Raw genomic sequence first — 12,625 nt, forward strand, 5'->3', positions numbered from 1 at the left:
TTAGGGCACACCAATTCCGAGAGATTGAACATTTGTATGTTGAACATAGGCCTGTATATGTTCCAATCAATTTCCCCCACTTCTTGATGAACTCACTATCCAAAAGAGTTGAGAAGCTTATTCATATGTTTGTAACAGAACACCCAATGGCAACAGTTGATGATGGAATAGCATACATCAAGCATATGCTAAACATGACCATTCCGAGAGAAAATATGGAAGATGCAATGGACATGGCCAAGGAGAATGTCATTGCATGGCAAAACTTAGTGTAGGCAACCTTTATCTCTTTTTTTTGATGAAGTAATATATTTCATGTTTAAGACAAAGTATATATGTTGTGTATATTGGATGGAATAGAACATCCTATTTTGTAAGCACTTTGAAAGTATTTTTTTGTTTAATGTTATATATAATATGTCTATATGCTTTATGTTAATGGTTGTGTTGATTCTAACTGTCAAAGGGGCAAAATGGGAATTAATCAAAAAATATGAATTTTCCATTGTAATATTGAGTGTATTTCATATGTATCAGAAAATTATTATCGTAAATTGCATTTTTATAGTAGAAACTTTGAAACTTTGTTTTTTTTTAAGTTATATATAAAGCAATGTACTTTCAATATTATGGATCATCTGAATCCTTTTCGTCAAATGTAATTTATTTGTAATTTCAATCATTTATTATGTGGAAGCAGGGGTATTTTCGTCAAATGTAATTTATTTGTAATTTCAATCATTTCTTATGTGGAAGTAGGGGTATTTTCGTCTAGTGTTTATCTTTTGAAAAGCTGGATTTTTTACAGTAGTATATTCACAGTTTCATATGTTTCATTTGATTTGACAAAACAACCATTTGTCTTTTTTTTCTTATTCAAACATTGTACTTTACCTTCTATTGAAAAGCACATGTTGGGCTTTAAAAGACTCTTGAAACACAAGATTAATGACACTAGGTTTGACTTTAAATTACACTGGGTCTGAATTGAAAATGACCCCTCTGCCCTTGGTTTCATTTTTTATGCTTATAATTGTGTTGGTTTAACAACCCACTTTATAGTTACTCCAATTTTATAGATAAATTCTATCACTGTATTGTAATTTCAATTTGTAAGTTAGGAAATTAATTTCATGTACACCTTGTACTTTATATATTGGCAAGGGTATTTTTTTCAAAATTTTCACTTTATTATTGCTTTATTACTAAGAATATTATTTATTTGTAATTTCAATCATATCTTATGTGGAAGCAGGGGTATTTTCGTCAATTATTTGGTATTATCATAAAACAAAGAAAATGTTATAATTTTCCATTTGAGGATGCTTTTGTGTCTGTAGGGGTATAGTATCTTTAATTATGTTAATGGAAAAGTTATACCACTCCAAACTACTGTTAGAAATTAATGAATACTGTTAAAACTGTGTTTGAGATGTAAGGGTAAAATGGTCATTCAGTATAGAAAATGAAAAGAAAAAGGAAACAGCACCTAAGGGTATGCATCATCAAACACATAAAAATGATAAAAAAAAATAAGTTAATCTTGGATACATATATGATATTCATAACTAAAATTAAACAAAATGAATGTGAGAGGAATCAGGGGTATTTTTGTCATTTGTTTTTATTTCCAATTGTGAAGGCTAATTAAAAACAATGTGCAACCACAATTACATTTATTTTATCAAATGAAGAAAGTATGAATGATTCTACATGTGTTTGTGTTAGATCGGTTCATTAAGAAGCAGATGTATTTTCGTCAAATGTTTCTCTTTTAAATCATTGTTTTGTTTTTTAGTAACCTAATAACTTACAAAGAACCAGTCACCTTAGTTGGTCAGTGTACACGTAGTTAATAGTATATTTTGAAATAGCATGGGTTCGAACCCCACTAGTAACAATTTTTTTTAAATGTACATAACTTTTTAAATATGTCAGACGGTAAAACAATCATTAAGCAAATATCTCTTTTTTTTGTTTCTCGATATCTCCTTGATCATCCACACCCATTACGTAAATATGAATTTTGAGACAATATGAATTCTCATCGTAACATTATCTGCTTACTACAAATGCATTGCAACTACGTTTACACTTCAACCAGAAATTGATACTTCAACCTGAAATTCACACAGGTACACATACAACATTAAATTGTACAGGGACATAAAAAACAATTATCCTCATAATATGAATCTTTGCTATTTCGTTTGGTCATGATGTGTATCATTATATATTCTAGAATTAACAAGTATTTGGTTTCCATTTATTGGATTTATTTGTAATGTGATCTTTTCCGTTTATGCACACCAACTGTTTGTTAAAATACTTCAATGAACAGGAAACATATATTACTTGTTGATGTTGTTGTAATTAAACTGAATATGGATAAGTCTTGGATGGGAGCCTACAGAACATCAGAAACGTATGTAAAGGGTGTTGCAGAATTTTGAAATTTGCAGTACACAATTACAAGATTTCTAAGAATATGAATCCTGTAGATACCAAAAAAAAGATAAGAATTCCATGTCCGTGTGTCAAGTGTGTAAACCACATATCTCACGGTGGATGTGGTAGATGATCACCTATTCAGGAATGGAATTGATCAAACATACACGAATTGGAATAAGCATGGAGGAACAGAGGAACCACCCAGAAACTATATATATGAACAGAATTTTGACATGGACACATCATACGTTGTTCATTCCACGAACATGAATACAGAAATGCCAGCAGATGCTGCAGAAACAGTAGAGATGGTTGAAGCTGTAGTAGAAAATTTTATGGGGAACCATGAGAAATTTAGAGAACTGATAGAAGATGCCGAGAAGCCCCTATATAAAGGGTGTCCTAATTACACAAAGTTATCTGCAATCATACAACTACTCAACTTGAAGAGTAAGTATGGAGTATCAGATAAGTGCTATACAAAATTATTAGTTTTGATCAAAAATATGTTACCAGAAGGAAACGAAATGTACAGTAGTACATACGAGGCCAAATAAGCATTCAAAGCAATGGGTTCAGGGTATACGAAGATACATGCATGTGTCAACAACTGTATACTTTACAGAAACGAATACACAGACATGGCAGCATGTCCTACTTGTGGTAAATCAAGATGGAAGGTCGATGAACAAAAAAATAAAATGTAAGAGAATATTCCTGCAAAAGTTTTGTGGTACTTTCCAATTATTCCACGTATGAAACGACTTTTTCAGTCTAAGACTACTGCAAAAGATTTAACATGGCACGCAACAGACAGAAAGGTGGATATTGGTGTTTTACGTCACCCAGCTGATTCACCAGCATGGGCTTCCATTGAAGACAAATATCCTGACTTTGCTAGCGAACCAAGAAATTTACGGCTAGGCATTTCGGCTGACGGGGTCGATGTGAATAGAGGAAATATGAATCATAATGTGTGGCCTATTTTAACTGTCATTTACAACCTTCCACCATGGTTGTGTATGAAGATAAAGTTCATCATTCTTTCGTTATTGATTTCGGGAACACCAGGAAACGATATTGATGTGTTCCTAGCACCTTTGATTGATGATCTGCAATTATTATTTGATATTGGAGTTGAAACATACGATGCATATGCACAAGAGCAGTTTAATCTACGTGCAGTTGTGTTATGGACTATTAATGATTATCATGCTCTAGGTACATTAAGTGGTTGTCCTTACAGCAGATTTCAAGGTTGTGTTGTGTGTGGCGAACAAACACGCTGCATTAGACTCCCTGAATCGAATAAGCAAAGTTATGCTGGTCATAAACGATTTCTACCGTATGATCACCCGTTCTGAAGACAAAAAAAGGCATTCAATGGACAACAAGAGTTCTCACCCTCTCCAGAACCTATGAATGGGGAGGAAATATATAACAGGGTCAAATTTATAATTAATAAATGGGGAAAGGTGTCTAAGGGCAAGGAGGTAGAAATCCAACAATCTACAACTGGAAGAGGTGGGAAGATTAATAAAAAAAAGAGGAAATCAAACCAAGTGGGTACTTCAGATGTGGGCCAGCAAAATAATATGTACTAGAAGAAATTTAATATATGGTATAGACAGCTAAGGTATTGGCGCGACAATTTGATTCCACATTGTATAGATTTTATGCATGTCGAAAAAAACGTGGGCAAGAGTTTAACCGGAACTGTGTTGAACGTTCCTGGGAAGACGAAAGATGGTTATAAAGCTCGATTGGATTTGGTTCATTATGGTTTAAAACCAGAGCTGCATCCTAAGATAGAAGGGAACAACGCAACACTTCCCGCAGCAGGTTGTACATTGACAAAAGAGGAAAAAGACAAATTATGTGAGACTTTATACAACTTAAGGGTTCCTCAAGGGTATTGTTCTAATTTTTCTAGTTTGGTGAGTCTGAAGGATAGGAAGTTGATCGGACTAAAATCACATGACTATCACATGCTCATGCAACAATTTTTGCCCATAACAATTCGATCTATTATGCATCCACCCACCAGAGTTGCTATTACAAGGTTTTGTTTCTTTTTCAAAACAATATGTAGCAAAGAAATCAAACTGGATGAGCTCGATAAGTTGCAAGAGGAGTTATGTGTAACCTTATGCCTTCTTGAGAAACACTTTCCACCATCATTTTTTGATGTGATGATTCATTTAACCGTTCATCTAACTAGGGAAGTAAAATTATGCGGTCCAATATTCTTTAGATGGATGTACCCGTTCGAAAGGTTTATGAAGGTTAGTAAGGGGCATGTGCGAAACAAAAATAGACCATAAGGATGCATTGCAGAAGAGAATGTTGCAGAAGAGACAATTGAGTTTTTTAGTGAATTCCTCAAAAAGATGGATATTGTTGGTATTCCACCTGAAAATAATAACATATGTGGAATTCAGAAAGGTGTAGATAGTAGTTCTATTATGGACGGTACTCCTCTATCAACTGCTAAATCGGTAGAAGTCTCTGCAGAACTATTCAGCAAAGCACATTTCTTTGTATTGCAAAATACAAATGAAGTACTCCCGTATATCAAGTAAGTTTTTTTTACATGTATGTTTTTTTTGTTATAATATTAACATTAACGTATTGACAGACGACACATGGAATTTTTGCAACATCAACACCCTACTAAACGAAAGGCACAACTAGAGCAAGAGCACAGTAATACATTTGGTCATTGGTTACGAAAGGAGGTATATTGTTTTCATATATGTAGTGTTCTTTGTTATGTATTTCCTTATATCTTATATTCATAATCTAATTACTATTTAGGTAGAGAGAGAGTTAGGGGTTTGTAGAGAAAGTATAACAGAGACAATGAGATGAATTTCACATGGACCCAATAAGAACATTATTAAATACGATGTATATGCTATTAATGGATATACTTTTCGTACAAAAGCTCGTGAAGGTAAAGTTTACCAAAACAGTGGGGTTAGTGTCGTTGCAACTGACACACACATCAGTAAAGAAGTTGTAACATATGCCAAAAATACTTATTATGGTGTTTTACAAGAGATATGGGTACTAGATTATCATTTTAAACAAATTCCAATTTTCACGTGTGACTGGGTTGGCAGTAGAAATGGGGTAAAAAAGGATAAATTGGGATACACACTAGTTGAACTAAAAAGATTAGGCCATAAAGGTGATCCCTTCATATTGGCCTCACAAGCACAACAATTATTTTACGTGACAGACCCGCTCGATCAAAAAATGTCTATTGTCTTCAACACACCTCCCAAAAATTACAGAGATACATATGAGGATGTACATGAAGAATTTAGTACTGTAGTTCCTCATAATGACAATATATTGCCACGTGTAGACACAATTGACTTGCAGAAGGAAAATGATTATTTTCGTACTGATTGTCATGGTATTCTTATACGTACGGTATGTGTTTCTTAATGTCATGAATTACATTTGTAGCGATACTATTTTTCCTTCTTTTAACATATAATGATCTTAATTTATTTTTGTTTGTAGAAGGAAAGGCCAAACCTTGATCCTAGCGTTACGTGGAGAATAAGAAAATGACAAAAAATGACGATGTACTTTCCTTAATATCTTTTTACCATATTATACCATCAAACTTTTCTGGTGCAATATTGTTATAACACAAAGTTAATTTTTTCAGTTTTTTACTATAATGGTGTATGACATGTTATAACATAAACTGCATATTATAGCAATGTACTTTCATTATGCAATATTAGACAAAGTTGTATTCTTTTCATTTATTTATCATACTTTTCTGTTAAAGAAACTTGTATTCTTTTCATTTTTTAATGGTGTATGATCTGCTACGATTAAAAGAATAGATGACAAAAAGGGCAATTTGGTCCTTTCTTATAGCTCTTATTCAATACAACTATTGTTATTTGTTTTTGTTTTTATTATTATTATTTTTTTGGTTTTTTCAGAAATTGTTTCTGTTGAGATAACTTTAGAAAACTACCATTCAATTTTTTTCATTAATTTATACAACCCATTAATTGCAAAAAAAAACAATGTACTTTTTTAAAATGGCATGATTGACCTTTTTGTTCATTTTTTATTCTGCCAAATGATATCAAAGAAAAAAATGGTCAAATTTATGAGTCTTCCAAAAAGTCTAAAATTGTCATTTTGTTGTATAATAACTTAACCAGAAAACAATTTCAGTTTAACAGCAACAAATTTTCATTTTATGAAGACTATTCTTTAAACTTACAAATACAATAGTACAACCAGAATGAACATTACATAATTATAGCAACATATTCAATGAACGACCCCTAATTATACCGATAAGACATTATTATTCTTTTATAACTATATTTACATAAGACACATATAATAGCTGTAATCATAACTAAATGCTACCTACACTCACAATATTTGTTTCTTCTCAAAGCCAATTCATCATATTTTGACACACATAAAAAAAGGTACATGACCATAAACAACCAATACTAACTTGTTTTCTTTTCTTGCGTTAACTAAGTACAACTAGTACTGAACCGCCCTATAGACACATAAATATTTAGTGTGACCATATGTATCACCTTTTAGCTACTTTGTCTGTTATGTGTCTAAAAAGGCACCAGGTTATAGAGACACATACAACTGCCTCATGTCACAATACGTTTATCTATTGTCTCTTATAAAAAAAAGTATGACAATCTTAATCGATACCTGTGGCTGATTGTGACCTATGGCCTCAATGTTCGAGTGTGACTAATATTTGTCACATTTGGTATAATTAAGTGTGGTTAAAGTTTTGATTATATATACAATGACCACACAAACTAATTTAAATGTATCCAAAAACAGTTTGTAAATTTTTTTAATGAACTTTGGCCACACTTTTAATAAAAAGTGTGACATGCAGTTTTTCGGAAAGTGTGACCGTAGGTCATTTTTGTATTAGTGAGATATGGAATACAGAAACACACACACACACACACCATTAATGGCGGTGTAGTGTAGGGTTTATGGAGAACATGAGAGTATATGGATAGTGATACACTACATATAGGAGAACGATACGGGATGCGAGAGACATGCATGATGACACTGCAGGATTGAGTGGTAGTAGCGGTGGAGTGTAGGGTTTTTGAAGAACAGGGGGGTTATAAGGGAGGTGAGATGCGTCTTTAAGGGTGAGTTTGTTGGACAGATGGAATTGGATATAGGGAACACTTGGTCAAACTTTGACTCATTCAAAATCTTATCATCTTATTTGATTTTTTTTGACCAGATAAAAACTCATTTTGCTGGAATGCATAAAATTATTATACATCTTGCATAAACCCTTGTACCTCTTAAAATTCAACATTTTACCAAGTTTGTATAATAAGGAGTATATATATATATATATATATATATATATATATATATATATATCACGAAACATGATTGATAAAAAAAATTAGGGATGTTGGATTATGATTTGCATACAAATTTGTGGGAAGAGCAATCAAAAGTCGATCCTGAAGAGACGTTACCGAGATGGAGGAATAATATTGTTGTTGTAAAGAATCCTAAACTAAGGGTTCGTTTCACTGCTAATCTCCCCAAACTCAACGAGGCTTCTTTTGTTCCCACGAATCAGGTCAATAATCTTACTTTACATCCTCTCTTTCACTCTTTGGGACATTTCCACAAACACTTGGGATCCTTATCCAAGCATACCCCTCATGAACAATTAATCACTTAATTCTACGATTTCTTTAGTTTATCAATGTGTCAGATTAAAACTAAATACAAAATTAAACAAAGTATCTATGCGAAAATAGAAAATCATGTTATACGTACATAAATAACTACCTGCATTACATTAGTTTTTAACACTTGGGATCCTTATCCAAGCATACCCCTCATGAACAATTAATCACTTAATTCTACGATTTCTTTAGTTTATCAATGTGTCAGATTAAAACTAAATACAAAATTAAACAAAGTATCTATGCGAAAATAGAAAATCATGTTATACGTACATAAATAACTACCTGCATTACATTAGTTTTTAACGCTTGGGATCCTTATCCAAGCATACCCCTCATGAACAATTAATCACTTAATTCTACGATTTCTTTAGTTTATCAATGTGTCATATTAAAACTAAATACAAAATTAAACAAAGTATCTATGCGAAAATAGAAAATCATGTTATACGTACATAAATAACTACCTGCATTACATTAGTTTTTACCACAGATGAATCGATGTATATCGGAATTAGCTATAACATATGTATATGTATTTAAAGAAAAAAAAGAATATATAAAATTCATATCATGATATCTTTTTTTTTTATGTAGATAATAGATTTGCTGTATCTAACCAACTTTCAGTTTTCACATTTCACCGAGTGTTAGAATTGGTGATGAGAGAGAAATGATAGAAAGAGAATGAACATTTTTCATTTCATTACTTTGGAAAATGATACAAGAGAGATATATAAAGATACATAATGTACTAATCTTCTAACTTGTTTGTTAACTTAACTAACTTTTGATTAACTCTAACATCGAGTGAGATTGCAAGTAAAAATCCAAGACCACGTAGAAAAGTATTTAAGCCGGATGGCCAAGCTCTAAGTAGGTTTCACCTTCTTAACATTGTAAAAATGTTGTTCTTTATTATTTCATAATGACTAAATGCAAGAAATTGTTAAGTTGTGGAGATTGATTCACTTTTTGACCCTATAGCCACTATAGGCATACCAAACATGGGGTCCCTGAATTTGTGAACATGTGAATGTTATTAGTTATAATTTATGAATGATGAAATAATTAGAATTAATATTAGGTATATTACTTATATATTTGTATGTTAATAAATCACGAAATGTAATAAAATTTTGATGCACTAGTTATCTACATTTGAATAATCTAAGAGGTGTGATGACAGAGTCTATTTCTAGAAAAAATAAAATAATCTTTTTAATATGTTTGTTTTTTTTCCGATAAAATGACCTTGTTAATATTGTTGTTGCAAAAGACCCTAAACGAAGGGTTAATTTCAGTCCTAATCTCCCCAAGCTCAACGAGGCTGCTGTTATACTGCATACCAATCAGGTCAATAATCTTATTTCACACAGTCTCTTTCACTCTTTGGGGGCATTTCCACAAATAGTTGGGATCCTCATTGAAGCATATCGCTCATGAACAATTAATCATTTAAGCCTATGGTTTCTTTAGTATATCAATGTGTTTGGACTTGATGCTTTCCAAATTAAATCAAAATACAAAAAATTTGGTGTAATTTTTTATTTTATTTTTTTGAAAAATATTGTGTAGTAGAAAAGTTCTTAATTTATTAAGGTTTTTAAGTTCTCATTTGATTTTAATCATGTATGTGTCAGTATATATATATATATATATATATATATATATATATATATATATATATATATATATATATATATATACTCACACATAAAGGATTAAAATCAAATGAGTACTTAAAAACCTTAATAAATTAAGAACTTTTCTACTACACAATATTTTTCAAAAAAATAAAATAAAAAATTACATCAAATTTTTTGTATTTTGATTTAATTTGGAAAGCATCAAGTCCAAACATATTGATATACTAAAGAAACCATATATTGTGTTTAGAATTGTTGAATATTAATTATTCTAGATTATGTTTCAGTGAAGCAGCCAAAGGACCTTAAAATACCATTTCATGTCATAAAAGATTGTACCCAAGACTTTAACGAAAGGAATTTCATCAGAAAGGGTGGTTACGGAAGGGTCTACAAGGGAATCCTTACCTGTGCGGATCATGTAAAACAACTAGTTGCTGTAAAACGGCTAGATATCATCGGATTTCAAGGTAACAAAGAGTTCCACACAGAGGTTACAATGCTTTCAGAGTATCAACACAAAAACATTATCAGACTTATAGGCTTTTGTGATGATAACAAGGAGATGATCGTTGTTTATGAATACGCAGTCAATGGAAGCCTTGACAAATATTTAAGTGGCACTACCATGTTGGTTGGACTACCATGGCACCTACTTCTTAAAATATGTATTGGTGTTGCTTCTGCATTGGACTATCTTCATAACCAAGTGGCCGAAAAACATAGAATAATACATCACGATGTGAAAAGCACAAATGTGTTATTGGATGAGAATTGGAATGCAAAACTTTCTGATTTTGGGCTGGCTAGAATAGGTTTAGCAAATCAACTTAACACCTTTGTGATCACTAACCCTGCTGGTACATATGGGTATACTGACCCACAATATGAAAGAACGGGTTTTTTAACAAAATAGTCAGACGTTTATTCGTTTGGTGTGGTTTTGTTTGAAGTTTTGTGTGGAAGGTTGGCGTGTGTTTTTAGTTACCATGATGAGCGACGGTTCCTACATCATTTGGCTCGAATCCGCTACAAAAATGGCGAGTTTGATAAGATTATTGATCACAACATTAAGAAACACATCAAGACAAGATCATTAAGCAAGTTCTCATCTATTGCATATCAATGCTTGCATAAAACTCGGGAAGAACGACCTACAATTTCTGAGATTGCTTTCCAACTTAAGGAAGCCTGGAAAATCCAAGTAAGTTTGAATATCCTTTTTATTTTTCCCTGATTTGAACTGTGTGGACTTGATGTTATAATATCTAGTATTGGATTTGGTTGGATATTTGATGTTCTTATTTGTGTAAACTGAGACGAACTCATTCCATCTGTATATGCTGCAGATGAACCATGTATAAGCAACCAGATGAACAAGCTAGGGAGACATGGGTGAATAAAATCTAAAGTACAACTTTGGTTTTCTAGTTATGTAGAGAAACAATGAGACAACACAACACCACAGGTTGGTCTTCTACATAAAGAAAAAAACACTGTAAGATATGTGAGTGTAAACCTACTTGGGTGTGAACCTGCCATGAGTAGCTGTACCACCCTCTTTTGTTGACAAATGAATGCCTCCTTTGTTGACAATAAGAACTCAAATGGCAACTTCGTATGTTCACATAATGAACACAATAAATGGTAGCAGTAGTAATTGTAGGCTTGTTTAAGTATAAATAGAGGCTCTAACCTCAGTTGTAAGACACCACAAACAGAGAGTGTAGTGTGTAATACTTAGAGTGAGTATTAGAGGGTTGTTTCTTTTTCTTGTAATATTGAGCGTGTAAGCTCTTCTCTTTTGTTCTAGTTCTGAATAAAAGTGTGTTTCAACCCCAACAAGATAAACAAATATTTTTTTTTGTTTGAATATATTTAATACGTCTTTATGTGAAAGGCCTGTAATCTTTGTTCTACGAACTTTCATCAACTCCACAATCCTCAATATAGTGGTTAATTGATGCTTCCATACAAGGTCTTTTTCATGTGTGATATTTGTCACTAGAAGTGGATAAAAGGAATTCAGACAGTTGCCCTTGAACACAACAATCTGTATCTAGATATCAATTCATAAGAAGAATTAAATCACATATCTGCCCTGTGTTATGTGCAAAATTTGTTTCCAGAGGTAATCTTGTTTCTTTTCTACTACCCTACACTGCCCTCCCGTGTTGTATATATAAATTGTCGTAGATGGCCTACTAGGCAGTGGAGAGGCTATAGCTTTTAGGTACCTATAATAAAATAATTTAGTAACAATGTATATAAAATTAATTAGGACCTATCTTAAATATTTTAAATATTTGAGATGACCTGTCTTAATGTTTTTCTCAAAAAGATCTATATAAAAATCAAGATTTTTAAAGTGATTATTTTTATTTCAATAGCCAAAAATCCCAAATGTCCAGTTTACTTAAGATATAATACAATAAAAGATAACCAATACAACTAAACATTAGAAACGTTGTCCCTTCAAATTTGAACCACATTGTTTTGTATTCTAGACTCGACATTGCTATTAGGTGGCACCTAGGCCGCGGCGGAGCCGGACAGAATTGTAAGGGGTATCAATTATATATTTATATAATTAATAAAATAAATTAGTAAGACAATAGCATTACAACCTTGCATTTGGAATATGTTTAGCCAATTCTATACTTCACTGCATCACTTACCTCCTTTAGACCATCTTAGACTTCTTATTGTATATTTGTATATGTAGATGAACATGGAGGGGCTCAAAAGAATGAATATGTAAATAGGTAT

General features: G+C 32.1%; 1 protein-coding gene across 1 annotated transcript; it reads left to right on the top strand.

Annotated features, from left to right (window-relative positions):
* Positions 1-2,717: 2,717 nt before the first annotated feature.
* LOC145164737 (uncharacterized) lies at positions 2,718-6,036 on the top strand. Its single transcript, XM_079083430.1, has 10 exons — positions 2,718-2,980; positions 3,077-3,131; positions 3,225-3,672; positions 4,123-4,363; positions 4,544-4,736; positions 4,842-5,029; positions 5,090-5,189; positions 5,269-5,299; positions 5,399-5,892; positions 5,986-6,036. Exons 1-10 carry the CDS (start codon positions 2,718-2,720, stop codon positions 6,034-6,036), a joined length of 2,064 nt encoding a protein of 687 aa, XP_078939556.1.
* Positions 6,037-12,625: the final 6,589 nt, after the last annotated feature.

This window comes from Lactuca virosa, chromosome 3 (assembly GCF_052849685.1).
Source record: "Lactuca virosa cultivar CGN04683 chromosome 3, Lactuca_virosa_CGN04683_v6, whole genome shotgun sequence".
NCBI classification, from domain to species: Eukaryota; Viridiplantae; Streptophyta; class Magnoliopsida; order Asterales; family Asteraceae; genus Lactuca; species Lactuca virosa.